Below are 27,784 nucleotides of genomic sequence, written 5' to 3'. Positions count from 1 at the left end.
ATAAGCTAAATTTAGAAAAGGCAAAGGAACCAGACATCAAATTGCCAACATCCACTGGATCATACAAAAAGCAAGAGAATTCTGGAAAAACATCTACTTCTGTTTTCATTGACTACACTAAAGCCTTTGACTACGTGGATCACAACAAACTGTGGAAAACTCTTCAAGAGATGGGAATACCAGACCACCTTAACTGCCTCCTGCAAAACCTGTATGCAGATCAAGAAGCAACAGTAAGAACCAGACACGGAACAACCGACTGGTTCAAAACTGGGAAAGGAGTACATCAAGGCTGTATACTGTCGCTGTGCTTATTTAACATCTATGCAGAATACATCATGTGAAATGCCAGGCTAGATGAATCACAAGCTGAAATCAAAATTGCCAGGAGAAATATCAACAACCTCAGATATGCAGATGATACCACCCTAACGGGAGAAAGTGAAGAGTAACTAAAGCTCCTTTTTATGCAGGTAAAAGGGCAGAGTGATAAAACTGTCTTAAAATTCAACATTCAAAAAACTAAGATCCCAGCATCTGGTTCCATCACTTCATGGCAAACAGAAGGGGAAAAAATGTAAACAGTGACAGACTTTATTTTCGTGAGCTCCAAAATCACTGTGGATGGTGACTGCAGCCATGATATTAAAAGACTCTTGCTTTTTGGAAGAAAAGATATGACAAACCTAGACAGCATATTAAAAAGCAGAGACATCACTTTGCTGACAAAGGTCAAAGCTATTGCTTTTCCATAGTCAGCTATGGATGGGAGAGTTGGATCATAAAGAAGGCTGAGAACCCAAGAATTGATGCTTTCAAATTGTGCTGGACTTCAAGTGCTGGAGAAGACTCTTGAGAGTCCCTTGGACTGCAAGGAGATCAAACCAGTCAATCCTAAAGAAACCTTGAATATTCATTGGAAGGACTAATGCTGAAGCTCCAATACTTTGGTACCTGATGTGAAGAACAGACTCATTGGAAAAGAACCTGATATTGGGAAAGACTGCAGGCAGGAGAAGGGGACGACAGAGGACGAGATGGTTAGATGGCATCACCGCCTCCATGGACATGAGTTTGAACAAATTCCGGGAGATGATGAAGGACAGGGAAACCTGGTGTGCTACAGTCCATAGGGTCGCAAAGAGTCAGACAAGACTTAGCGACGGAACAACAACTAAAATACATGAAAATGTCCCGAACTGAATGTGAAGACTATTGCAGTCTATTCTCCTTGCTGTCTGGTTGAAAATGTGGGCACATGGAATTAAGTACTTCTCATAGAATCCAAACAAGTAATTAACTGCCCTCTGTACCATTCATGAGGCAGATAAAAGAGAAGCACCTTATAATTTCACTCTATCAAAAGAAATTATTATGAAGTTCACCCATTTTCAAAGTGTTTCTGAATACTGATCCTAAAATGTAAACCACAGCTGATGTGACTGTCACAACTAAAATAGTTTACTACTTTTTTAGTGTTTTTCCAACTTCATTTAAGTGTAATTTACATATAACAAATGCATTTAAGAGTCCAATTCAATGAGCTCTGACAAATGCAAACACATGCTTGTAACCACCATCACAACCAAGGCACAGGCATTTCTGTATCAATTTATATCTCTTAGGATCCACTGTTGGATTCTTACACCATTGCAAATACAACATTTTTTAAAGGAATGAATAAAACACCTTTCTAAGAATGTTATTCTGTAGTGACAAGCAAAGTCTGGAGACATTTTCCTTTGTCTTTTTGTCTAATCTCCATTCCTGTTAACCTTGTGCCTTGGGTGTTTTAATTGCCATCAAAGAGTCAGTAAAGGAAATATGCACAAATACAATTAAGAAAGATAATAGCACGGAGGACTAAGTGTCTCTTACAAAGCCTGAATGCATCAACAACTGGTTTATTCACTGGTTAACTGACCTTTGGCATATCAAGATTCCTAAAACAAAATTTAACTGGGAAAAGGCTCTTAGATATAAATTCTGTGAAAATAATTCTTAAGACCAAACTTTCTGCTAATTTCATGATTTTGAAGTAGTTGAGACAAATGGGAATATTCTAGTCTACTGTTGGTGGATCTTTGCCATAAAACATGTATTAAAGGAAAAATCTGGACCAACCATTACCAAAAAATGTACAGGCATTTCCAATGCCCCCAAAGGTTTCCTTGTACCCCTTTTCTGTGTGGCTGCTTCTGGTCAGCGTAGTGTTTTTGAGTCATCCTGGTTTGTCACATGTATCAGTAGCTCTCCCCTCATCATTGCTGAGTAGTGTTCTGTTGTATGAATGTCTCCTGATTTCTTTACCCTTCTCTTGTGCTGAGTACTTGGATTGCTTACAGTTTTGCTATTGTGACTGACATTTTTATTCATATGCAAATCTTTGTGTTAACATGTGCTTTTCCTTGAGTAGCTTCTGAGGGGTAGAATGGCTGGGCCACATAGTAGATTTAACTTCTGAAGTTTTCTAATTCGATTTCATCATTTTACAATCCCACCAGCAAGGTAGGAGAGTTCCAACTGTTCCATATTTATTCTAATAGCTTCACAGCCATCCTAATGGCAGAGAAGGCAATGGCACCCCACTCCAGTACTCTTGCCTGGAAAATTCCATGGATGGAGAAGCCTGGAAGGCTGCAGTCCCTGGGGTCACTGAGGGTCAGACACAACTGAGCGACTTCACTTTCACTTTTCACTTTCATGCACTGGAGAAGGAAATGGCAACCCACTCCAGTGTTCTTGCCTGGAGAATCCCAGGGACAGGGGAGCCTGGTGGGCTGCCATCTATGGGGTTGCACAGAGTCGGACACGACTGAAGTGACTTAGCAGCAGCAGCAGCAGCATCCTAATGGGTGTTGAGTAAGAGATCCACATTTAGATTTACCTTTCTTTCTTTGCTCTTTGGGAAACTGAGACAAAATAAGAAACGGCACCTCTGACCATTAGCATTATGTGAAAAATTTCAAATCAAAATACAGCAAGTAGAATACCAAGGATATGAATTTAAGGAACAACACTCCATTACCTAGTATTCCCTAGCATAATGGAAATCTATCAGCTTTGTTCACCTCTCCCTAAAATAATTTTCTTTCACTTTCCAAAGTCTAGGAGAAATAATATATGTGAAGAAAAGAAAGCATTTTTAAAAGTTCAAAAACAATTGGACAGATTTTAAAACAGTTCATTACATTAGAATCTGGTTTAGTTTACATATTTTTGCAAGACCTCTAGAAAGTAAAAAAAAAAAAAAAGTAGCTGGAATATTAAGAGAGCCCAATGTGGGATTGTCCAGCACCGCTGCTGAGGGTAATATGAAAGAGCGACTTCTTCTAGGAAAGAAAAGATTTCCTGTAGTTGGCCAGGAGGCTTTAAAGAAAGCACCAATCAGTCATGGTCACCTCTCCACTGAGACTGCTGCCAGTCACCAGTGACCTCCACTTTGCTAAATCCCATCAACTTTTGGTCCTCATCTTGCCTAGCAGCAATGTTTAACACAGGTTCATTACTCCCTCTTTGAAACACTTTCATCTCTTGGATTCTGGTTTTCCTCCTTCACTTGCCACTTTTTCTCAATCCCCTTTGCTTGTTCCTATCACCTCTTCACTTCTAAATGAGGGACCATGACAGTCTTTGGACCACTTCTCTCTTAGCTACATACACTCCCATGGTGATTTCATCCAACTTCATGGCTTTAAACACTGTCTACATGCTGATGAATCCCAGCTCAGAACTTACTGCTGAATTCCAAACACGTAAGTCCAATTGCCTTTCAGATATCTTCATTTGGATAGTCATCATAGGCATCGCAAACTTAAAATGACCAAGTTCCTAATTCCCTCCACAAAGGCTTTTCATGGAACACTCCCCCCATAATCAAATGTCATCATCTCAGACTAGCTGCTGCTTGCCTACTTATTTAAAACTCTCCCTCCTTCCCTCAGCACTCCTCATGTACCCTACTTTAATTTTCCACTTAACATTTATTGCTATTTAACAAACTATATAGTTTACTTATTTATCATGTTTATTGTTTTCTCCCTCACAAATGAAATGTAAGCTACCCAAGGGCAAGACTTTTTTTCTTGTTTAGTTTACTGCTGTATATCCCGCACCTAGAGGAGTGCCTGGCACATCCTTGTCACTCACATATTTGGGTTTTTGTTTGTTTTTGTTGTTGCTGTTGTTTTTAAAAATTTACTTACCTAGTTTATTTATTTCTCTGTGCCAGGTCTTAGTTGCAGTATGTGGGATCTTTAGCTGCGGCAAGCAAGATCTAGTTTCTTGATCAGGGATCGAACCCATGCCCCTAGCACTGGGTGCGTGGAGTCTTAGCCACTCAACTACCAGGGAAGTCCCAAAAATTTGTTGAATAAATGCATAAAAGAATAAATGGGGGATGACTTTGACTTGGAAAGAAATGTCAGAAGGTAAGAAATACCAGCATTTCCCTGTTTCAACTTGGTCTGCAAAGAAATGACCAACAGAGAGAAGGCCTACAAGGAAGACAGTATGAATCTTTTTCTCAGGCTTTGCAAGGGACTAGCATACAGCAACCACAAGTTACTGCTCCAGGGTAGGCACAGGAGCAGAGACTGTGCCTGGAGGAAGACAAGTCAGAGGCAGAGCCTTTGAGGACTGAGATGCCAAACATCTCTAATCACCAGGACAACGGAGGCCACACAGCATCACAGACCGAGTGGCTACTGAGTGTGCTGGAGTAGAGAGCGTACGGAGATTAGCACAATACTCGGGATTCTGACTCCCATGAGCAGTCCAGCAGGACTGCAGGATGATAGTGTAAGAAAACACAGTCCCTGCCAGAGTTATTAGAAGAATATTACACATGTAAATATAAACGCCAACAAGAAAGATGGCTCTTCCTTTCACAGCTGCGAGAGGCATGTGAACAGTCACAGCTCAGTTAATTACAGCTGAGTACGATTAGGAAGGATTGGAAACAGTGCTTGTTGGGCATTAGCGGGCTGAAGTCCTATTATCGTTTCAAGGGAGCTCTGAAGTACTGAATGGACTCCAGTCCTATTTATAATCCAGAACAGTAGAGAAATTAGCCCTGATTTGAAAAGGGTCTGATGATATGCTTAAAAAGAAGGTTTCTTTCTATCTTTTGAAGATAATCTTTCAATACATTTTCCAATTTCTTGTAGGGATATGGGTTATTTCGGATGTTTTGCTTCTTGGGTTGATTTTGATGATTTAAATTTTCTTTTAAAAAGTACCCATTTCAATGATTCGATCCAATCTATTTTAGATACAAATGTACTACTGTCTTTTCATGTTTTAATTTGCTCTATACTGCTCAAATCCTTTTGGATTTCTTTCTTTCTTCTGAGATTTACACGAAATTGGTCCATTTTATTATGTAGCTTTTTGTTTAATCAATTTCTACTTTTCTCTTTTGTACCTCTCAAATTTTTCTTTTTCTGAAAAGAAGCTTTCTTATGGAACATATATACTAATAATGAAAAGCAAGCTGAGTAAAAGTTTTTATTTGGCTCTTCACATAATGGTTTTAGAATAAAAAATATCAGCCTCCTGGTGAAATGGTTACACATTAAAACAGCCAAAATAAGAGGGACATATCCCATAACAAGGACCTATCGCCCAAGATTCACTCAGTGAGCTGGTTATCCTCTCGGCTAGGCCAGGAAACAGGGCAGACAGAACACATACTGGGGTCCGTGTTGGTTTTCAGTGCCTTGGCATGTGCCCTGCCACCTACCCACTTCCCAAATAGACCCTTCCATGACTGCTTCCTGGGTATACGACTGCCTCTTCCATCCTGGTAAATGTCGAATCATCAACATTTACCCAGATATTGTCATGTTCCCAGAAAATCAATTATTGCTCTTTCAACTTATCACTTGATCATCTGCCTACTTTTTCAATAGGTACGTTGATTACAACTTTTCACTGGTTGTACTAACTCTTCAAAGAACATTACCACCTTAGGATAAAATCCTAGAAGATGATTCACTGATTCAACAATAATGTACATTTTAACACCTCGGAAACTGCCCCCACTTGCCCTCCAGACAAGTTGTGACTGTATGTGTCAAGTTCTCTGGTCAGAGGAGAAGGATGCTATATAATACAGTTGATCTTTCCCAACCCTTGGGACTGAAAAGTATTTGGAGCCACTGAAGTATGTGTCACAAAACCAGTCACTAAACAAGCTTATTCTCATCTACAAAATGTGGGGTTCAGAACCTCATGCTACTCTACCTTACTGTGTGAGGCAAACTCTGTTGTGTTCACATACCTTGTTTCACAACTGATAGGATCTAACAGTAGCAAATCAGTAGATAAACTGGAAAAAAATGCCATTACTTGGGTGGACAGTGAACCCAGAGAATTCACAAGCACCAGGATGGTGACAGGTGGCTACAGCAACCCCGACCACCTCAGAGGGGCTCTGAGCCAAGGCAGGTAGTGAAAGTGGGTGAAGACTCACAATGGGATATCTTTTAGAAATATTTTATGTGAAAAGCTCTAAATTAAAGTCTGACTTTTAAAATTTTACAGTTATCTGGAAAATTAACTCATCTTTGCTTACTTGGACCATTGGGACCATTGGTCCTGCACACCAATGGATGCTATACAGAATGAGATACTCAGGATAAAGTATCCGTAGCTGAGAAAAGTTACACTGCTTCTTTACACACTTAGCTGGCATAACTTTTCTGAAAAACTGCTCCGAGCAGGGCAGACAAAACCTGGATCCTCGCATGTCTTTGCATTATTTGTGTGACCTTGGGCAAAATATCTCACAGGGATCAAAAGTCCTCAACCGTGAAATCAAAAGTATGGGGCTGAGGACAGAAGCCAGGATGATGTTCAGATTTCCCTGATCCTGATTCTGGCATTTTATGATTCTGTAACCAAGAGCAACTCTCACCTTCACAGTGGTCTCCAAGGGCGGATGCTCTGTAACCGTGGTCACAAACGCAGCGGAAGGAGCCCTCCGTGTTCCTGCACTGCCCGTTACTGCAGAGATGGTGGTGCTGGCACTCATCAATATCTGTGAGCAAGAGAGTACAAGGAAACTTAGAAGTGGTGCTTTAAAAGGGAGGTTTTTAAAAAATAGTTATTTGCCTGTGTCAGATGAGATCTTCATTGCCGCATGCAGGCTTCTCTCTAGCTATGGTGTACAGGTCCAGTTGCCCTGCAGCATGCGGGATCTTAGTTCCCCAACCAGGGATCAAACCTACATTCCCTGTATTAGAAGGCAGATTCCTAACCACTGGACCACATGGAAATCCCTAAAAGTGAGTTTTTAATCATTCATGTAAAGGAGATCTGTAAACCATCTGATTTCTAACTCATTTAGAATTTTTATCATGTGACTCAGACTGAACTCTAGTAAAAAGGTCACTCATTAATATTTCAGTAGGGAAAACCAGATGAGCAATGAGCTAAGAATCTGTACACATGTATCCACTGGGCACTGATGAGGGGCAAATGCTTGGCTGTAATCTGGGAATCACAATAAAGCTTCTTAGAATTCCTTCTATAGATTCAAGTATAACACTCTGAGTTTAAAAGCACTATGGCCTATGATAGCCTAAAGCATGGAACAGCAAGCTATAGCCTACCACTGCCTATTGTTAATAAAGTTTTATTGGAAAATAGCAACACACAATGGTCCTTCCCTGCTCTCAGCCTATCTGATACCTACATTTCCTCTGAATCTTTCTTCCTCGATGCTCACATCTTCTGCTAGAGATTATTTGTTCTGTAACCACAACCCTGAGCTCAGACTCACGTGCCTGCATCATATCCACATACAAAAGGCAAAGTAATGTATTCCATATATTTCATCACCTGCTTTGACCATTAGATTTTAAGTTTCTTGAGGCAGAGCCCATGTCTACCACACTCTTTACTGCTCTTCAGATGACGTAGTATTTTACCAATCAGCAGGCACTTAATTCATGTAGGTTGCTGATAAACTTTGTTGATTATATTTCCATATATGGGCCTACATCTGGCAACGTGATTACTTATTTTTAATTGAAGGATAATTGCTTTACCATATTGCATTGGTTTCTGCCATACATCAACATGAATCAGTCATGGTATACATATGCCCCCTCCCTCTTGAACACCCCTCCCACCTCTTCCCACCCCTCTAGGTTGTTACAGAGCCCCAGTTTGAGTTCCCCGAGTCATACAGCAAATTCCCATTGGCTATCTATTTTACATATGGTAGTGTATGTTTCCATGCTACTCTCTCCATTCATCGCACTCTCTCCTTCCCCCCATCCTCCCGTGTCCATAAGTCTGTGCTTTATGTCTGCACCTCCACTGCTGCCCCACAGATAGGTTCAACAGTACCATCTTTCTAGATTTCATATATGTGTTAATATACAATATTTGTTTTTCTCTTTATGACTTACTTCACTCTGCATAATAGATTCTAGGTCCATCCACCTCATTAGAACTGACTAAAATGTGTTCCTTTTATGGCTAAGTACTATTCCATTGTATATATGTACCACAGTTTCTTTATCCATTCACCTGTCAATGGATATCTAGGTTGCTTCCATGTCCTAGCAAACAGTGCTGCAATGAACAGTGGAGTACATGTGTTTTTATTTTATTTTTTCCTCAAATTTTGGTGTGACCCTATTGCTAACCTAGTGAGTGATTCTCCTGGGTCTGACTTCTCTCTTGGAGTGACATCACAGGCTCTTCAAAAGAAAGGCCTGTGAACACAATAGCCTTATTATATTATGTGTGGACCTCTACTCTTACCACACATTCATTTGCACAGTCCAGTATTCATAAAATAAAGAATTTTGAGAGGGACTAGAATTAAGAACAAAGCACCTAATTAATCTGTATACATGAGTGTGCTTGTATGTGTCTGATCAGTCTTCACCGCTAGGTTAGGTACTGTAATGACTTTCTATATTCTAGAAAGGGATAATAGAAGAAGGTTATGATACTATTGGTAGATCCCTTTACAGTATCATTATACCTTGTCTCTTTTATACCACCACCTCAGGAGAACTTTCTACTCATTAAATATCTTAAGTTTACATACAGACACGATAGAAATTGTTTCCTTAAAATAAAACAACTGATTGTGTACAGTGTGTATTCTGTTCTTAAATGACATTTTTTTTCAAGAATTCTGGATATCTGTGCTTGTCACAGGCGATACCACAGCATCTTTAAACTCAGGAAACATATCCTCCTTACTGAGAAGTACAGTACAGTTAACCCTTGAATGATGCAGAAGTTACAGATACAGACCACCGCACAGTCAAATGTCCACATTTAACCGGACAGCTTGTCTTCCGTATCCACGTTTCTATATCTGAGGATTCAACCAACCACCGATGGTGTAATACTCTAAGTATTTACCAAAAAATCTGCAAATACATGGACTCATGAAGTTCAAACATGTGCTGTTGAAGGGTCAACTTGTAATTCTGTATGAAGTTCAATGAAAAAAACTATTTAAAGTCTAAGGTCAACCCCGCAAGGCCCAGAACCCTCACTGTCACCTGTAGGAACAGAGCACAATGCACACACTGTACCCCTGAGCACAAGGCAGACACGATTTCAGTCGGCCTAAGCAGTCTTCTTTAGTGATTTTTTTTTAAAGGAAGGATTTTAAAAGCTCAGTGCACACAAAAACTAAATTATTAATATTCTACAACGTAATACCAGGCAGACATAATTCCCTTAAGTAAATGTTAATCCTATTGTGTGAAACTTTCATGTAATTTTAATAGAATTGATTTTCTGCATATAAGGAATTACACAGGGAGCAACCATTTTTCTTTCCAATAGGAATGCCAGCCACTGATCACTAATACCATATTTTTCAAATTCAGCCTTTTTAAATCCTGTTTCATTGATTTCCCTGACTTACGTGTAAGTGCCTTGCTTTCTGGCACAATAACACAATCATCTGGGTAGTTTCTCAGGAACACACTGACATGTTCGCTTTACTGAGTGCACATTTTTTTAAGGCAGGTGCCTTACACTGAAATCACAGCAGTTCATGTTGCCACACACCTACCTTCACACTGGTCTTTTGCTGCTGATAGCTGGTAGCCCTGTCCACAGGTACACCTGAAGGAGCCGTCGGTGTTTTTGCACTGCCCATTCATGCACATAGTCCCTTGCTGGCATTCGTCAATATCTGTAAACACAGTGACAATTGCTTTACATTAAGTCTTACATCTGAACACCCATTAGCTCAAGTTTGAGACCCTAATCCAAGCTACTGCACTCTAAGCCTTCCATTTCCAGGGTGGACTTTTACGGCATGATCCAAAACAACAGAAAACTTTCAATAAACATTAAAAAAAAAAGTTCTGCCCCCTATAATGCATCCTAGGGTTATTATTGCAAAAATAATAGTACTTCTGCTATGTGATGCACGATACATTTTAATTTGAATCAGCCCACCGATGTTCTTCATATCAACTTCAGTGTGCTGGACTACAGAAAACAAATAATTACAAATAGATGATAAATTTATGATGAAATAAAAGTGCGTTCAATACAACATCAGGCTCTTTGCCATGTCTCTCTCTCACACTCTGGGTATAACACAAACATAATAGGAAATATTTTATAGTTGATAAAGAAAGAATCTCAAGCACAAAATAATGGCTATGAAGCAGCTTGCTGATCTATGGAGTTTCAAGAAAGAAGGCAGAATTAAAGCTCTACCAAGAACTTTAGAAATAAAACCAAAATGGAGGCAGTTGTGGAGGGAAATAGACACTTCTACTATATTAGAAGAAGTTGGAAAAGTATAAGATCAAACAGTTGTGTTAAAGGACACTGAGCTCATTTTCAAAATAACAAGGAGAGCCAAGAGAAATGATCCTGTTTTGATGACAGATGTTGGAAAGTCAAAGAGAAAGTGATGAGTGAGGAGTTTTCAAAATACCTTGCGTAAACAAAAAGCTATTGACTGAGAAAGAACGTAATTCTTTGTAAGTGTTCTAATCATGGAAATGAATTTACATAAATGAAGAAAAGACTGGACTCATCAGTAACTTGAACACTTGAGGCTGAAGCAGCACTTATTTTCTAAATGTTTTTGTTTGGACATGAGGTTGATCCAATTTAACTGGGTAACTCTGTCTTGTCTTGTCTATGCAGATACAGCCTCAGAACGTCCTGCTGAGTAGCCACTCAGTTTGTGAGAGTTTATGATGATTAAAATGTGGTAGTATTGAACTTCACCACCTGCACTACAGGTTTGTCGTGAGAATTACTGGAGAGAACGGATGAAAACACACCAGCCCTATACTCAGAGTGGGAGAAAGAAGTCCTAATCTAAAAAGGAAACCAGGTCCCAAAGATTAATGTCTGACTATTGCTTCCTTGGAGAAGGCAATGGCAACCCACTCCAGTACTCTTGCCTGGCAAATCCCATGGACGGAGGGGCCTGGTGGGCTGCAGTCCATGGGGTCGCTAAGAGTCGGACACGACTGAGCGACTTCACTTTCACTTTTCGCTTTCATGCATTGGAGAAGGAAATGGCAACCCACTCCAGTGTTCTTGCCTGGAGAATCCCAGGGACGGGGGAGCCTGGTGGGCTGTCATCTATGGGGTTGCACAGTGTCGGACATGACTGAAGCGACTTAGCAGCAGCAGCATTGCTTCCTTCCGAAAATATCCTATTATTTAATAAAATGCATCTACAAGTTTTTGCCAGGAGAACTCGACCAACTGCACAGTTCTTTCCCTTAAATATTATTCTTTCCCTTAAATATTACTGACAATTACCTGCTTCCTAAGCAAAGTTGCATTTAACCTCCAGTGAGGCATTATTAACCTTTTGAATTTTACCCTGATACAAGCAAGGTGAGTCAGGTTATCTCACATAACCTGAAAAAGCTCACATTGACTATTAATGTATTCAGAGTTCAGGAATTTGTTTCTGATTTAATTTCTTCTAGCAGTTAGTTTACTAGAAACTTTTGTTTCACTTCTTGTGCAATCAATCCCTTCTTTTGTATATAATTCCTAGCTGTCAACCATTGACTACCAACAGAGAAATTAAGTAAGAATTTTGTCTTGCGAATGATTCAACACCTTTCCAAAACATTCAGTCTACTAGCTTTTCAAGTAGTCGTCAGCAAAGAGGAGCCCACATCATATTTTCTTTCAGCACATTTTATAAAATACTTGAGACATCAGTTCAAGAACTTCAGACCAACAAAAGCTCATGTAGCTGGTTGGATCTCATGTAATGTCTGACAACATTTTTAGTGCTTTGGCCTCTTTCTGATTTTCTCAAAGAGGATGACAAAACTAAGCATTCCCATGTGAAGATGTGGCCACAAAAACATACCCTCCATGCCAAGTACTGTCAGGATACACCAGACATCCTACATAAGTTACTCATTTATGTTGGGAAGACTGTCAGAAGTAATTCATTATAAGTAATGATATACACATTTGGAATAACTCCAGGCAACTCTGTTATCTTGAATAAGGTAATCTCTGGGTCTTTAAAAGGACGAAGGGGAACAAAGGCAGCATAATTCTATGCATTTAAGGAAAAAAAAGCATCTTGTTCTTTATTGATTGAGATATAAAATGTCTATACAAAAGAACACTTTCCAATAAAATAGGCATGTGGGACAAATGTCTTCTCTCTCTTGTGCCAAGGGATGAATAGAGAATATTATATTTCATAAAAAGTATTTTTCTTTGAAGGACTTTTTGCACATATTACTATGGTTAAGTCCTGATAGGAGTTAAAATAGAGGCTATCTCTAGTTATTTATACATTTAGGACATATACCAGTAAAGTGTACAAAGAGATGCAGAGATACAAATACAAAAAGATTCAAACAAGTAGTGGATTAATACTGGCTTGGCTAAAAAGTTTGTTCAGATTTTTCTGTAACATCTCAGGAAAATCCAAATGAATATGTCAGCCAATCCAATACATTAGATAATGTACTAATATTTACAACCTGAAAAGAGTTAGGGAGGTGAAGACACTGATATTAGTTAGGACTATCAACAGAGTCAAACTGGCAGTTACTGCAGTGCTGGAAAACAGATTTATGTTCTGAGAAGAATCTGGCATCTGTAAGTTGATGTCATTTGCGAAAGATTAGAAAATAAAGAGAAAGGATGTCATACAATGTATTATTGTGAAAAGGAAGGACTTTGGGGAGTAAGAAACACAACCAGTGAGTATGCAGGTTTCTCAAGCAGGTGGTGGGGACCTTGCCTGATCTTATCCCAGGCTGTATTGGAAAGACACCAGGAAAATGAGAGTAGAGGGCACGCTTAAGTGGCAAGTGGAGAAAACAGTTCTTTCCCACCTCCAAGCTTTGATATGTGCTGCTTCCTCTGCCTACTAAGGTTCTCCCCTCTGCACTCAATATTTTAAAACCAAGCTCAAATAGCAACACCTCTGTAAAGCCTTCTCGGGAGCATGCAAGTAGAATTAGTCACACAGTACCTGGCTGCAACAGGACTTTGCAGATGCCTATTACTTGGTGAATAACACCATCCACCGCAGAATGTCATGCTCTGCCTCTGCCTTCTCTCATCCTCCACGTATTACCTCCATATTTCTCCAATATCTCGTTATCCTATTATCTCATACAATCCTCACATCAACCCTCCTAGGTGCCATTACTGCTACCTTCCTGCAGATGAGCAAGTAAGGCTTGGTGAAATGAGATTACTTATCCATGCTCACACAGCTCCAGACTATCCAAACTAGAATATGATATACTGCCTTTAAAAAAAATCCAAAAATTAAACCCCAAACTTATTTGGATTTCACCAGTTTTTCCATTCAGGCCCTCTTTCTATTCCAGGATCCTATCCAGGGGACCACATCATGTTCAGATGTCTCATCTCCCTGTCCTTCCTTGTTTTAACAATCTTAATTGCCTTGAGGATATGAGCCAGGAATCCACAGTATGTCCCCAATTTGGACTTGCCTTGTGTTTTTCTCATGATTAAGACTGGAGTAAGAGGTTTTTGGAAGAACAGCAAGAAGGTAAAGTGTCCTGGTCCTCACATAATGTCAGGAATACATGACATCACTGATGACTTAACTTTCATCACGTAGTACTTTATGAACTCTAATTAGCTGTTGCAGCTATGCATCTCTTTCAATGAATAATATATCTTTGAGAGATTATAGTCTCTTGGTAACATGCAGTGCCTGGAATGCATTGGTTCCTTGATACACTTGACAGAAAGGATGAATAGAAGCAGCAGCCCGGCACAGTGTCCCAGAGACTGGAACATACAAGTGTTCCTAGGGGGTGATAGCAACTGATGGTGTGAATTCTGGGGTGGTAGGGTGACAGATTAGAGAGGAGCAGGCTCATTTAGGATGTCAATGCCAGGAGGAAGAAGGTGGTCATGAGTTATTCATTCAACATGTATTAACTCTGAATTTTCCCTCTACAGTGTCTAATTCCTGAATTTTAGAGATGGCATGATTTTGGGAAAACTGAGATTGTTTTTCCAAGGTTGTACAGTGGATCACCAGAAGAGCCAGGATTTAGGCCAGTAGTGAGTAAAAAGATGGGTGTGCTGGGCAGGATAATCATGGGTCAAAATAAGCACAGAATACTCTTAGGGCAGTTGTGACATCAATTTGGATGGGTCATGGGTCAAAGAATGCAAATTGAAGAAAGTGACAAATGTGGAATATGAAGTGGGCACAGATTAGAAGCATTTCTATGAGTAAGATGAAACAGGCAGATCAAGAAGAGAAAGTAACATGACAGGATGTGGCAATAAACCAGATACTGTTAATCAAATAAAGATTAATAATGGCGAATAATGGCTTCTAATACTGAGACCTTTAGTCACCATTAGCCCTGTGTATGAGGAGGTTTTTCTTCCATCAAACACCCAGAGTACCTTTCAAGGGATTTTCAAGCTTAACTTTTTCTGATGGCATGCTTGGCTTAAGTAGTCAGAAGGCAAGCTGTGGATGTGGGAAAGGACCAGGAGAAAAAGGAGCTGTGCTTGCTTTCTATGCTGTCCTGGGAGTGGCTAGTACTCTGCTGTCTGAAAGGAACAAGGCACCAAAAATTCAAATGTCTATGAACTCCCTACTGCCCGTGGAAGATGCTTCAGTTCTTACAGGTCTATAGTAGAGTATCTGTTTACTGCTTCCCTACCACAGTGACAAATTAATTACCACCCTAGACCCTTCACTTTCCTTGAGACAGCAAAGCAAAGAAAAAGGTTTACTTATTCCCTCTTCCTTCCTTTGAAAGAGTATCCTTTTAAGTATAAAAGTGATGGAAGACAGCAGAAAGGAAACAAATTAACCACAGAGAAGATGAAAACTTCTTTAAAATTACTTAAAAAATTAGAGAAACCATGGGCAAATTACACTAATATTCTAGAGGAAAGTGTATATGTTAAATATATACATATATATATATATCTTATATATAAAGTGTTCATATACACTGACTTAAAAACTTGACTAATGGTAAAACATATTAACAAATATACAAAAGAGGAAATACAAATGCTTAACAAACACATGATTAAGTATGTAATAATAAGTGTTCACACATTTTAAAGTTAGAAAGTAGTGTTCTATTGAAATAGTTAAAGACAGAGCACTTTGCCCAATTATTCCACCTTTACAAAATCTGAAGAACAGAATGAAAATACAAAAACAGCAATACACTGGAATATTACACTGCCTTTAAAACTAATGTCTGAAACGAGTTATTAATGAAAGATGCCCATGATATACTATTAAATAACAATAAGCAAGACTGAAAACCAGACACAGTACATAATCTTAATAATACAAAACATCCTTGAGATATGAATATCCACAAATGAGGCTGAGAGATCATCTGTTTTACCTTTCTGCATTTGCTACATTTTCTATAGCAAATGCATTTTTAATAGCAATATTATTAAAATAAAAAATTATATATCACATAGTTTATCTATTTAAGCTGTACAATTCAATAGTTTTCAGTATATTCACAGAGTTGTAGAACTGTTTTTACAACTAGAAAAAAACTAAATAGACCTGTGGTTTATAGATTTCTCAAAAAATTCAGTTTTTCTCTATGTAAATAAACAAGAATTTAACCACCATGAGGATTCACTTTCAGAGGCCAACCAACATGTACTCTAGGAAGCTCAGTTAAATAAATGACAAATCCTATGGTTTCCTTTCTTAAGGCTAGTTGCGCTAACACGTTTTTAAGTGTAGTTCAAATAAAATGAGAAATCTGATCGCAGTACTTACCTTCACAGTGCTTGTGGTCTGGAGTTGGGCTGTAGCCCTTGTGGCATGAACACATGTAGGATCCTTCAAGGTTGGAGCAAGTACCATTTGTGCAGATCTTTGGTTCCAGGCATTCATCCACATCTTAAAGAATGTGGCATAATGGAAAAGAGGGGGAGAAAAAAGAAATAAAACATGAATTATTTGAATGTGGTTAGAAATGGAAACAGTGGGTCTTCAAAAGAGGGGCAGATTCTTTAAGATAAGCTTTTGAATTAGCTCTTTAGGAGGAAAAGAAGCTCTGGTATGAGGTGCACGTATAATGATTTCGTGGCTTTATTTACTTTCTGCAAAATAACTCTAAAAAGGAACCAAACATGCCCTATGAATAAATTCAGTGGAAGGCTTATTGTGGAAGAGAGGAAGGAAGAGAGGATAGCTGTAGAGCAGCATCCCCTACAAGATAAAATATTCCAAAGAATCACAGATATGTGGAGGTCTAGTTAGTGAACTGATGAATTTCAGTAGAATGTGAGGCATCACTGAAGCAAGATACATGACTCATGACTCTGGGAAACCGTGGGAAAATCTGTAACAGGTGAAAAAAAAATCTTCAAATATTCTAAGATGGCATTGAATCTGATTAAGAAAAAAAAAATCTAGGGGACAAACAAAATAAGACTACTGGGTAGTCTGAAGGTGGAGTACAGGCAGAAGAGGCAGATAAAACAATGTAGCTAATGTTTATCAAGCACTGACTGTCTAAAGTCACTGAAGGCTTTACATATAGTCTCTCACTTAATGCTAACAAAATCCACATGGGCTAACCATTCACAGAGGAAGGACCTGAGATTTAGACAAGTTCAAAGCTTCTCACATAGTTGTCCAAGGTCCAAGGTCACATAGTTAGAAATTGATGGCTCAGATTTGAATCCAGTCAGCCTAACTCCAAAGACCATTTTTAAACCTGACTATAAGGTTCTGGCATAGGCAACGTTAAATCTAGAGATGGAAACAGTTTAAGAGAGAAAGTATGACTTTGTTTTTATTATTTGCTAACACAGCATTATATCAATAATCATTATCTAATCATTCACTGATCTCATTCAACAAACATTTGTTAAGCTCCTACTAGAATACTGTTAATTCAAAAGGAAAAATCTGAGTTCTGTGCCCGATCTGAATGCCCCAGGGTAAGTCCACTGTATATTGCAGTAAAAAGGCATATAATGAGCATAAACAACCAAAAATTTCAAGAAAAACTTAAACTACAAAAAGTACCCAAAATACACAAAGCATCAAAATTTATGCTTAATTTTACAATGGCCTGGAGAAAGGAACGGCAACTCACTCCAGTATTCTTGCCAGGAGAATTCCATCAATAGAATAGCCTGGTGGGCTACAGTTCATGGGGTTACAGAGAGTCAGACACAACTGAGTGACTTAAACTTTACAATGGTCTATAACTTAATCAAGGTCTTTCATACATAAAGCAGAAAACAGTGGAGAGGGAAAGCCTCCTGATTATATCCATTTCATTTCACGATGCTCACCACAAAAGCAATACAGCTTTCCACTTCGGTATTAACAGAGAATCATGAACACATTAACAGAAACCTAGTTTTAGGTCAGCGACCATTCATTTGCATTGTAATTCACTAAAACGAAATCTTTCTTATTATGGAATTCAGAAATAGAGTATTATCAATAATTATCATTAAATAATGCACAGGGACATCTTGTATGTGTGCACCATATGCATACTGAAAACAGCCAAGTAACTGACACTGCCTAGGTATTCTACTGCACTTTCACAATATCACTAATTATGGTAAAGTGACCCTAACTCCATGACAAAGGGAAATATCACTTTCAACTGATCAATTATCCATCCTTTCTTTGGCTGTGGGAGTCCACTCTTGTAAACACTGAAAGCAAACTACTTGAAAGAAGAAGCCAAAGACTGGAGCCAAAATAAATTAAGGGACAGAATGAACTTAGATACTAGGCATGGAAATACCAACAGAATGTGAAAATGTCATGTCTAGGCTCTGGTTTGGTTTCAAATATGTTAAGTTGAAAATTGTATGAACTGCTCCCTTTAATCATACATTCACCAGAGACTGCAGAATAGAAGAGTAAAATTAATTTCTAAGACCATATTTTCTCTTGAAGCAAATTAACAGGCATTGCAGATTACCATTCATGAGATACTTGAATAAACTCTATTTTGCCAGGCAACTACCATGATTAACAATGAACCAGAATGCTTTGAAATATCTAGGAGAGTTTGATGTGTTATTTCCTTCTTTACTTACCACAGTCATAACTGCATGGAACAAGAATCTTGTTGATAGAATAGTTTGAATTGAATAAGTATATAAGCTTACTGGCACTTATGCTCTTAAGGAAACAAATGTTATATAGTAAAATATCATTAAAAATTCTTTGATTTAGACTCAAAAGGCAGATACATCCAGCTATAAAATAAGTCAGTCATGGGGATGTAATGTGCAGCATGGTGGCCATAGTTAACAACACTGAATTGCATATATGAAAGCTGCCAAAAGAATACAGTTGGCCCTTGAAGAACATGTGTTTGAATTACATGAGTCCACTTACACACAGCTTTTTTTTTTTTTTTTCAGCAGAAAATACTACAGTACTACACAATCTGCAGCAGAAGGTGAACTATAAGTTACATGCAGATTTTCAGCTGCACAGAGGGTTGGTGCCCCTAATGCCCACATTGTTCAAGGGTCAACTGTGGGTCTTAAAAGTCCTCATCACAAGAAAAAAAAAATGAAACTATGTATGGTGATGGATATTAACTACACTTATTACGGAGATCACTTTGCAATGTATACAAATATTGACTCATTTTGTATACCTGACATATAATACTCTCTCTCAATTATACCTCAATCTTAAAAAAAGAATATATAAAAGGAAGGTGTCTAAAGTGGAGCCTCATTTGGTGGATGCAAAAGAAATGAATAAACTCAGTTTTGTATCTTTAGCCAGACCTCTCTCCTTAACTGCTCATCCCCACACTTTGTTGGTTAGTCTACTGGGACATCTCTGTTTGATGTCACTCAGGCACCTCTGAGTCCTCATGGCTGAAATATCTTTCTCTTGCCTTCTCTCTATGGGGTCTCCCAGGTCAATATAGGTTACCCCTATCCATTTAAACACACAAATCAGAAACTTGGGAGTCATCCTTTCTAGATTCCTTCCTCTCTTTCTTTCCCCACATTCAATTTACTACAAAGTCACATAAATTCTACTATCCAAATGTCTCTCAAATACACCCAACTTTACTTCATTTTTGCCACTCCCATTCTCTCATATGGGTTACTGGCAACGTCTTTTATCTCTCTATTTAAAGTCTTGCCCTATCAAACCCATTATCCAGCCTGCAGCCAGAGCAATCTTTCTAAAACACAAATCTGGCCAATGATGTTGTTCCTCTACTTTAAAAACTTTCAATAGTTTCCAGTGTTCATCAATTTAATTGTCAAGGATACAAACTTGTGGGGCCCTGAGTGGTACTGACAGAAGGTCAGGTTCCCACAGTTCCTACCTCTAACCCTTGGGAGAAACAATGCCATGGGAAACAAGGTGGTCATATCCACCCTATCGTCCATCACCAATCATCCACCTCTTACCCCACATCAGAGGAAGATGGTTGTATCTTTGTTTTCTATATTGGAGCTCAAAACTCATTCTAGCATTACAGTCCTATAGAAGAGCCATATCACCCAACTTCTTACACAAATACATGATGAGTTAAAAAAAGGAGACTGTCCATAGAAAACTGGGTTACAAATTCAAAAAACCAATTTACCAATGGGACTTGGGGACATAATCTGGCACTTGCCATTCAATAAATTAATTAAACCTCCCACAGCAAGGAAGTTCCCAAGGGTTACGAATCCACCTCACTATACTATCATCCACTCTGAATTGATCCTTCTTGTCTACAACACCTTCATATGTCTCTCACAAATGCCTGCTGAAAACTAGATATTCCATGAGTACAGGATTTCCTGATCTCCTTTCCTAATAATCCTATTAGGAGAGGCAGTCAGGACAGTCTGGCATAATTTGTGTCCTTAGTGAACCCTGGCTAATTCTTATGATCATCACATCCTTTAAAAAATGTTTCACTTCATCATTGAAATCCTGCAGTCTACAGTTCTTTGTCAAGAGCAACATGAAGTTCAATGGTCATTAGTTCCTGAACTCCACCTTCTTTCTTCTTTGGGGGAAATGAGCACATTAATCTCGCTCTAGCTTCCTGGCAACTTTCCATCCTCCAGTTTCACAAAGATGATTCCCAGCTGGCCGGCAATCCCACCTGCAAATTCTCTTATTGCCTTGAGAGGTAGTTCATCTGGGTCAGGAAGCCTTTTGAAATTTCCCTTTCTAGTATCCTGGGGACACGCCAGTCTGCCTGAAGCCCTTCCCTGGTGGGCAGGACCTGTAAGGTGCTGAGAACATCCAGGGGCCACCTTCCCATGAGTCAGCCCATGGCGGTGCTGCCCCCTTTCACTCCACCTATCAGTTCCTTGAGGTTGGTCAGAACTGGGTCCAGGGCAAGAGTTTACCTGCATTGCTTCATTTACTTTCAATGAGTAAAGAAAAGATTTACTTCAAAGATTGACAAGGTGAACCAGTCATTTTTCTGAGACCATTCAGCCTCATTTAATTCCTTAAAGACCAAGAGACTTCCATGAGTGAGCACCATTTGATACGGAATGAAAAGTCTTATTCCATCACCACAACTACATGAAAATACAGGATTACTCCCAAGGCAAACATTACTTCAATTATCCCTCAGCTATTCTTCACACATCATCTTTATACTAAAGATGATGGGAGAATACATTTGACAGAAAAGCAAGCATGGTAAAAATGAAAGACAGACTCTGGTTAGACCAGGACAATCACATCCTCCCCTCACTTGCACTTGAGGTATATAGTAAGTCCTTAGGATCTCACCCTCTGTCAATTCTGACCAAATTTAAAAATGTGCAGTAACAGAGCTGTCAAAGAAAATATATTGTCTGTTCCTGAAAGATTCATCACTGCTTTTTTGGAACTGGAAAACAGCCAATGCTGTGTGCATGCCAGATGAAGATCCAAAGATCTCAGAAAATCAATGCACTAATCTCAGCAAATCACTGGCTTCCTACCTCAGCTTTACAAAAGATCATTTTGTTTTCTAGCAAAACTCATCTGGGCTACCTTGGACAAGTCTGCCATCTCAGACTCTCGAGCCAAAACCATTGCTGCCTGCAAGGGATGATTCCAGTTCACATGGATCTTTCCTATGGACTTTAATTTCCCTTACTATCTTAAAATCATATTGCATCATTCTCTGATTTTCTTGGGTGTACATGAGAGGTATATGAGCTACTACATAAGACAAAACAATATTAGCTTTGATGCTAAAAGATGGGGGATCATGTCCTAGCTCTACCATTTATTACCTATGATGGGGAGCTATCCCATTAACCCATTTGAGAATAAATTTCTGTACCAGGTAACTGTAAACTATTAACATATACAGTTATTACAATATACATAAATTATAATAACATATTATACAGAAATTATTACAATAACTAGGATTCCCACACAGGAATATTTCCCACCTTCAAAAGTAGTTTTGGGGGTTTTCTGTTGAGATATAACTGACATTAAAACAATATGTAAGTTAAGCACCAAGGATATAATGGGCATTGGAGAAGGAAATGGCAACCCACTCCAGAGTTCTTGCCTGGAGAATCCCAGGGATGGAGGAGCCTGGTGGGCTTCCGTCTATGGGGTCGCACAGAGTCAGACACAACTGAAGCGACTTAGCAGCATATAATGGGAAACACAGAGAAATACAGTCATTATTCCATAAAACCTTTAAATGGAGGATAAGCTTTAAAAATACTAAATCATTATGTTGTCATATGAAACATATAATACTGTGAATCAACTATGAAGTGAAGTCAAAGTAAAGTGAAAGTCACTCATTCATGCCCAACTCTTTGGGACCCTATGGACTATAGAGTCTGTGGAATTCTCCAGGCCAGAATACTGAAGTGGGTAGCCTTTCCCTTTTCCAGGGGATCTCCCCAACCCAGGGATGGAACCCAGGTCTCCTGCATTGCAAGCAGATTCTTTACCAGCTGAACCACAAGGGAAGCAGTGAATCAACTATACTTCAATAAAAGACAATACTGTGTAAGCTTAAGGGATGATTTGACATCCTATCTCAAAATTATTAACATTTACTGGAGTATTACTAACACTTCTATCATGTCACACAATTATCATTTCTTTCCTGATGAAGACAATTAAGTTCTAGTCTCTTAGCAACTTTGAGATTTCCAATTCAGTACTGTTGATTATAATCACTAAGCTGTGCATTCCATTTCCAGGGCTTACCTACTAGTTGCAAGTCTGTACCCTTTAAAAACATCTCCCCAACTCCTCTACCCTCATGTCCTTATGACCACCATCCTACCTTGTTATGTTTTGCTTCTTTACAACTTCACATCTTCTCTGGCATCTAACAGATCTTGTAGACAGTGTGTGCTCTGTGGTCAGTCATGTCCCAGTTCTTTGTGACCCTATGGTCTATATAGCCTGCTAGGCTCCTCTATCCATGGGATTTTCCAGGCAAGGGGAGAGGGCTGCCATTTCCTTCTCCAGGGATCTTTCTGACCCAGGAATCGAACCCACATCACATGCATTGGCAGGCAGGCTCCTTATCACTGAGCCACTTGGGAAGCCCATATGAAGGCAGGTACTCTACTAAACTATTTATTGACTGATTAGAAGATTCCTTGAGCACTTAATGATTCAGGGATAAGACTGATCCTTGCACATTATCTACAAAAGGTAGACCTTGAGCTCAGTTGCCGTCTGATATAAGAACAAATGTAGGATTAAAGTCTTCAATTTCGCTTAAGTCTATGAATATTCATATATTCCATAAAGGTTAACAGTGACTCCTAAAATCTGAAAAGAAATCCGAGGGTGAAAAGAACTCCTAGAACAAGGAGCTCTCCATATCTATCCTGCAAGTTTTCTGTACCTGGTTTTAGTTAAGATTGCAGCTAGCCAGTTGTCAAGTGGTTTGAATGATATGAAGTTCTTCAAATATTGAAGATCTACTACATTTACAAAACTCAAATGGGAGTCATAAAGTCATCATCAATTATGGCCAACAAAGAAGGATTGCTTTGATTAAAATCTCAGAAATTTGTGTTCCTGGGTCACACATGGTTTGTCACAAACGCAACACAAAGCAAGGTAATAAACTCAAAAACAGCTAGCGGACACATCTACCAGGTGATAGATATTGTATTTTGTGAAGGTGAGCAAAGAAAATGAAGCCAAAGAAAGATGTTAGTACTGCAGAAGTGGAAACATTTGTTAGGAATGATCAATCTCCCTGCAGAGAAACCTTGTGATTCTCAAGAAGTATATTTCAGCAAAACAAAAATGTTCAGAAGTTGAAAGAAAACTAAGATGAATTAAATGTATAAGAGAAAGCTTCTATGACAGAGAGTTAAAAACTCTGTGAGATGAGCTTAAAGAAAGCCAAAGAAAAGACAATTATCCACAGAACTCTGACATATAATTTACTTTAACAGATATCAGTTATTATTCCATTCCCTCTCTTTCAGGACAATGGAAATAAAACAGAGGTAACAGGGTTGGGGAAGAAGAATGATACCATTTCTTGTGTTAGTCGTTCAGTCGTGTCCAATTCTTTGTGACCCCACAGAGTGTAGCCCACCAGGCTCCTCTGTCCATGGAATTCTCCAGGTAAGAATACAGCTGGAGTGGACAGCCATTCCCTTGTCCAAGGGATCTTCCCAACCCCAGGATTGAACCCAGGTCTCCCACATTGCAGGCAGATTCTTTACTATCTGAGGCACCAGTGAAGCCCCATACTACATTTAATTCTGATAATAAACCCTATGAAGAAAGTACTTCGGTTTCCATTTTACAGATATTAAAACTAAGCTTCAGAAAGGTCATATAGCCCAAATATGCTCAAATTCAGGGAAATGTGATCGATATATCAGAGTTACTGAATATACCTTTAAACAATTAAATGTTAGAGAAATTTCCTTTGGGAGATGGCTCTAGTCAGGTTTGAATCAGGGCAGTTTAACTTTCCTGAGACAAGCGAAACATGTAAATTGAGGACTTGACACATTGGCTTCTTTCAAGAAAGATTCTGATTGAAAGCAGCCAGAGAGAACTGGCCAGAACTCAAGGTGATGAAATAATTCTAAGAGGTGGGGATCGCATGGGCAATAGCTCCAGGCTGAATGTGAGGTCCAATGAATACAGTGCTCAATGATGAAAGTGGCTCTCAAGAGAGCACCGAAATCCACAACTTGAAAGAAGCAGCTTCATTAACAGAGGAGCCAACAAAGGTTGCCAAGAAAGCACTGAGGGACAGATATAATAAACTATTGAGAATGAAGGATCATATGCCCTGAACTAAACATAGCAGGTGTGGCCTGGGGGTTCATGCTAGGAAAAAGGATGAACCCTCAGGCAATACTTGCAAACATTTTACCTGTTTCTGCACCAAACTCCTGCTCTAATTCATAAATCAAGGAGCAGCATCAAATAGTAAGATACAGTATACATGGCATGAATACAAAAAGGCCATTAACGCTTTCAGTAAGTTCACCATTTAGTTAGCAAAAGCAGGAGAAAGTGTCACTGGCTTTAAATCCCTGTAGAATAGAAGGGTCAAAATGGTCATTCTTAATTCTTAATGAAACTGTTTAACAGAAAAAAGAGCCAAATGGACATCAAGATCGATGAGTTTTAAATATATATATAAAGCATAATGCCAAAGAAAGTATTACTCTGTACAACAATGTCTAGGTTTAATTATAATAACTTAAAAATATGCTGAGAGAGGAGAGTGGTAAAAAAAGGTTACTAAGATCTACAGAACAGCCCTGCAAGGTAGAGACTGTCATCTCTCCAGATGAAAACTAACAAATGCCCTGTGTAGGACTTTTCTCCAAACAATGAGATTTAGGAATGCTTTTTTTAGTCTTTCATGTTCTCATACATTAAAAATTGAAGGAAAAAGTCTCATCAATGTACCCTAAGGTGTCTGTACTAAAAGGATAGAGGAAGCCTCAAACTAGTCACATTTAACGGTTAGACACAAGAACAGTTGAACAGCAAGGAACACTTGGTGAATCATTTATCATTTGATGCTTTCCCTGACCTCCATAGAAGCTCTAACACTCTCAATCCCTTAGGCTGCTTTTTTCCTTAATGGGACTCATCACCCCTGACATACACTATACTCTACTTTTTGCCTTGTGAGCTCTAGAGTCTAAGTGCAATGAAGGGAAGAAATTTATTTTGTCCACTATCAATCCCCAGGGTCTAAAACAAAATACCTGACTCATAGTAGGAATACAGTTTTCAAGGATGAAAGTGGCAAATAGAGAAATAAATATAGGTCAGGTTGTGCTATGGATAAGCTCAACTCAAAGACAAACTTAGGTAGGACTATGCCCTCTGAAAAGTCTAGAGTAGCAGAATTACAAAGATGAGAAATAAAATGAATAAAGGAACAAAGCCAAAAAGATATGATTGGGTATTCATGAGCATTGTCAGAGCGCTGCGGAAAAATCCAATCCATTCATTGGCTCAATCTGAACAGAAAGGTATTCTGCAGTATCTGCTTTCCATCACATTCAACTTTCACACTTGAAAGCTTGACTGCCATAAAATATTAAGATGGAAAAATCCATTTTGGTACAATCTGCAAAAGCTCACAGGAGAAATTTACAAAAACTGCAAGTTCAAAATGAGCAATGGATGGCACTGCAATTATATCACAGACAAGAAGCTTGATCAATAGATGATACAGAACCTAAAACTCTACCCAAAGCAGAAGGAAAAAAGGACATGGCCTATTTGTAATGGGAAATGTGTGACTTTAGTTAGCAATGCAAAACTGCTTGGCCAAGTGTGTAACTTGGGGTGAGTAACAGGGTGACCTAATAGCTTTGCTTATGATTCTGCTAATCTGGTTGGCAAAGTGAAATTGCTGCTAAATGAGGTGCTTTGTTTCTGTCACTCAACTGCAGCAGCGTGGTCATGATCAGATTGATTGCACACATCTAGGTGTAAGAACTCATATATTATTATTCCCCAACCTGGATCCACGCAGGATGTTGTGGAGAGCAATCACTTGCCAATTTGGTCAGTCATATTCCATTAGTAAATTCATGAATCAGGGCTGTGTTTATGCCATGGTTGTGAATTTTAGTTAGTTAAGGTAAAGTTCAGGCTCTACTTTTGGATTATAATATGCACTGGTATGTGAAAATGAGTATAAGAATGGAACCTTGATAGGCAACTGTGAAATTTATGCCAAATGGGAAAATTAAAACCACATGCACTTTCTGACCAGCACTGATTATATAAACAAAAGCTTATCAAATAGGCAACTAATAAACAAACAAACAAACAAACAAAACTTCTTCCCAAAGATCAACACCTCACAGCTCTACTGATAGAGACCCTTGGGAATGGGCATGAGATTCAAGGCAGAGGGCCTCCTGCACCTGGTTCAGGGGCTCAGCTCATGCTGTCTCGTGAGGAGTTCAAAGTGTTGAAACTACAAGTACTTCTGCCAAATCTACCTATCCCATCTCCTCTAACACACCACACATCTCCTCAGAGATGTATGAATAAAGACCAAAATTTTTAATAGGACCAAGAGGGTCTGGCATGGTCTTTCCCCTCATGGTCTTCCCCCTGCAGCAAATCTTCCCTTGTACTCTGTCTTACAACCACACTAGCTCTTCAGCCTCTGGAACATGATCTGCTTCCGCCTTCCATGAGCCCCTTGCACACACCAAATGTCCAAAACGATCTTCCTTCCATTCCCTTCCCCAGACAAAGCCCTGGTTAAACCTCAAGAATTTTCCTTGAGGCAACTCATTCTATCATGCGCTCTTGTAATATCAAAGAACCCTCTTTCCTAACACATGTCTCTTTTGCACAACGAAAGAAACTATAAGCAAGGTGAAAAGACAACCCTCGGAATGGGAGAAAATAATAGCAAATGAAACAACTAACAGAGAATTAGTCTCCAAAACATACAGTCACACAGCTCAGTATCAGTAAAACAAACAACCCAGTCAAACAGTGGGCAAAAGACCTAAATGGACATTTCTCCAAAGAAAACATACAGATGGCTAATAAACACATGAAAAGATGCTCAACATCACTCACTATTAGAGAAATACAAATCAAAACCACAATGAGGTATCATCTCACACGGGTCGGAATGGCCATCATCAGAAAGTCTACAAACAATAAATGCTGGAGAGGGAATGGAGAAAAGGGAACCCTTTTACACTGTTGGGGATGCAAACTAGTCCAGCCACTATGGAGCACAGTGTGGAGACGCCTTGAAAAACTGGAAATACAACTGCCATACGGCCCAGCAATCTCGCTGCTGGGCAT

At 39.1% G+C, this 27,784-nt stretch overlaps 1 protein-coding gene across 16 annotated transcripts in view; it reads right to left on the bottom strand.

Moving 5' to 3' along the window:
* Positions 1-27,784, bottom strand: part of LTBP1 (latent transforming growth factor beta binding protein 1) — a 458,508-nt gene that overhangs the window by 101,007 nt on the left and 329,717 nt on the right. For all 16 annotated transcript variants that reach the window (XM_055539766.1, XM_055539768.1, XM_055539765.1 and 13 more), the window contains 3 exons: positions 16,274-16,396; positions 10,058-10,180; positions 6,920-7,042 (listed from right to left, as the gene is read on the bottom strand). In XM_055539766.1, the coding sequence (XP_055395741.1) occupies positions 6,920-7,042; positions 10,058-10,180; positions 16,274-16,396 (369 nt within the window). The remainder of the gene's footprint in view (positions 1-6,919; positions 7,043-10,057; positions 10,181-16,273; positions 16,397-27,784) is intronic.

The sequence above is a fragment of the Bubalus kerabau genome, chromosome 11, assembly GCF_029407905.1.
Source record: "Bubalus kerabau isolate K-KA32 ecotype Philippines breed swamp buffalo chromosome 11, PCC_UOA_SB_1v2, whole genome shotgun sequence".
NCBI classification, from domain to species: domain Eukaryota; kingdom Metazoa; phylum Chordata; class Mammalia; order Artiodactyla; family Bovidae; genus Bubalus; species Bubalus kerabau.
Note: the sequence above shows the minus strand (reverse complement) of the source record. Positions and strands in the feature narration are given on the sequence as shown.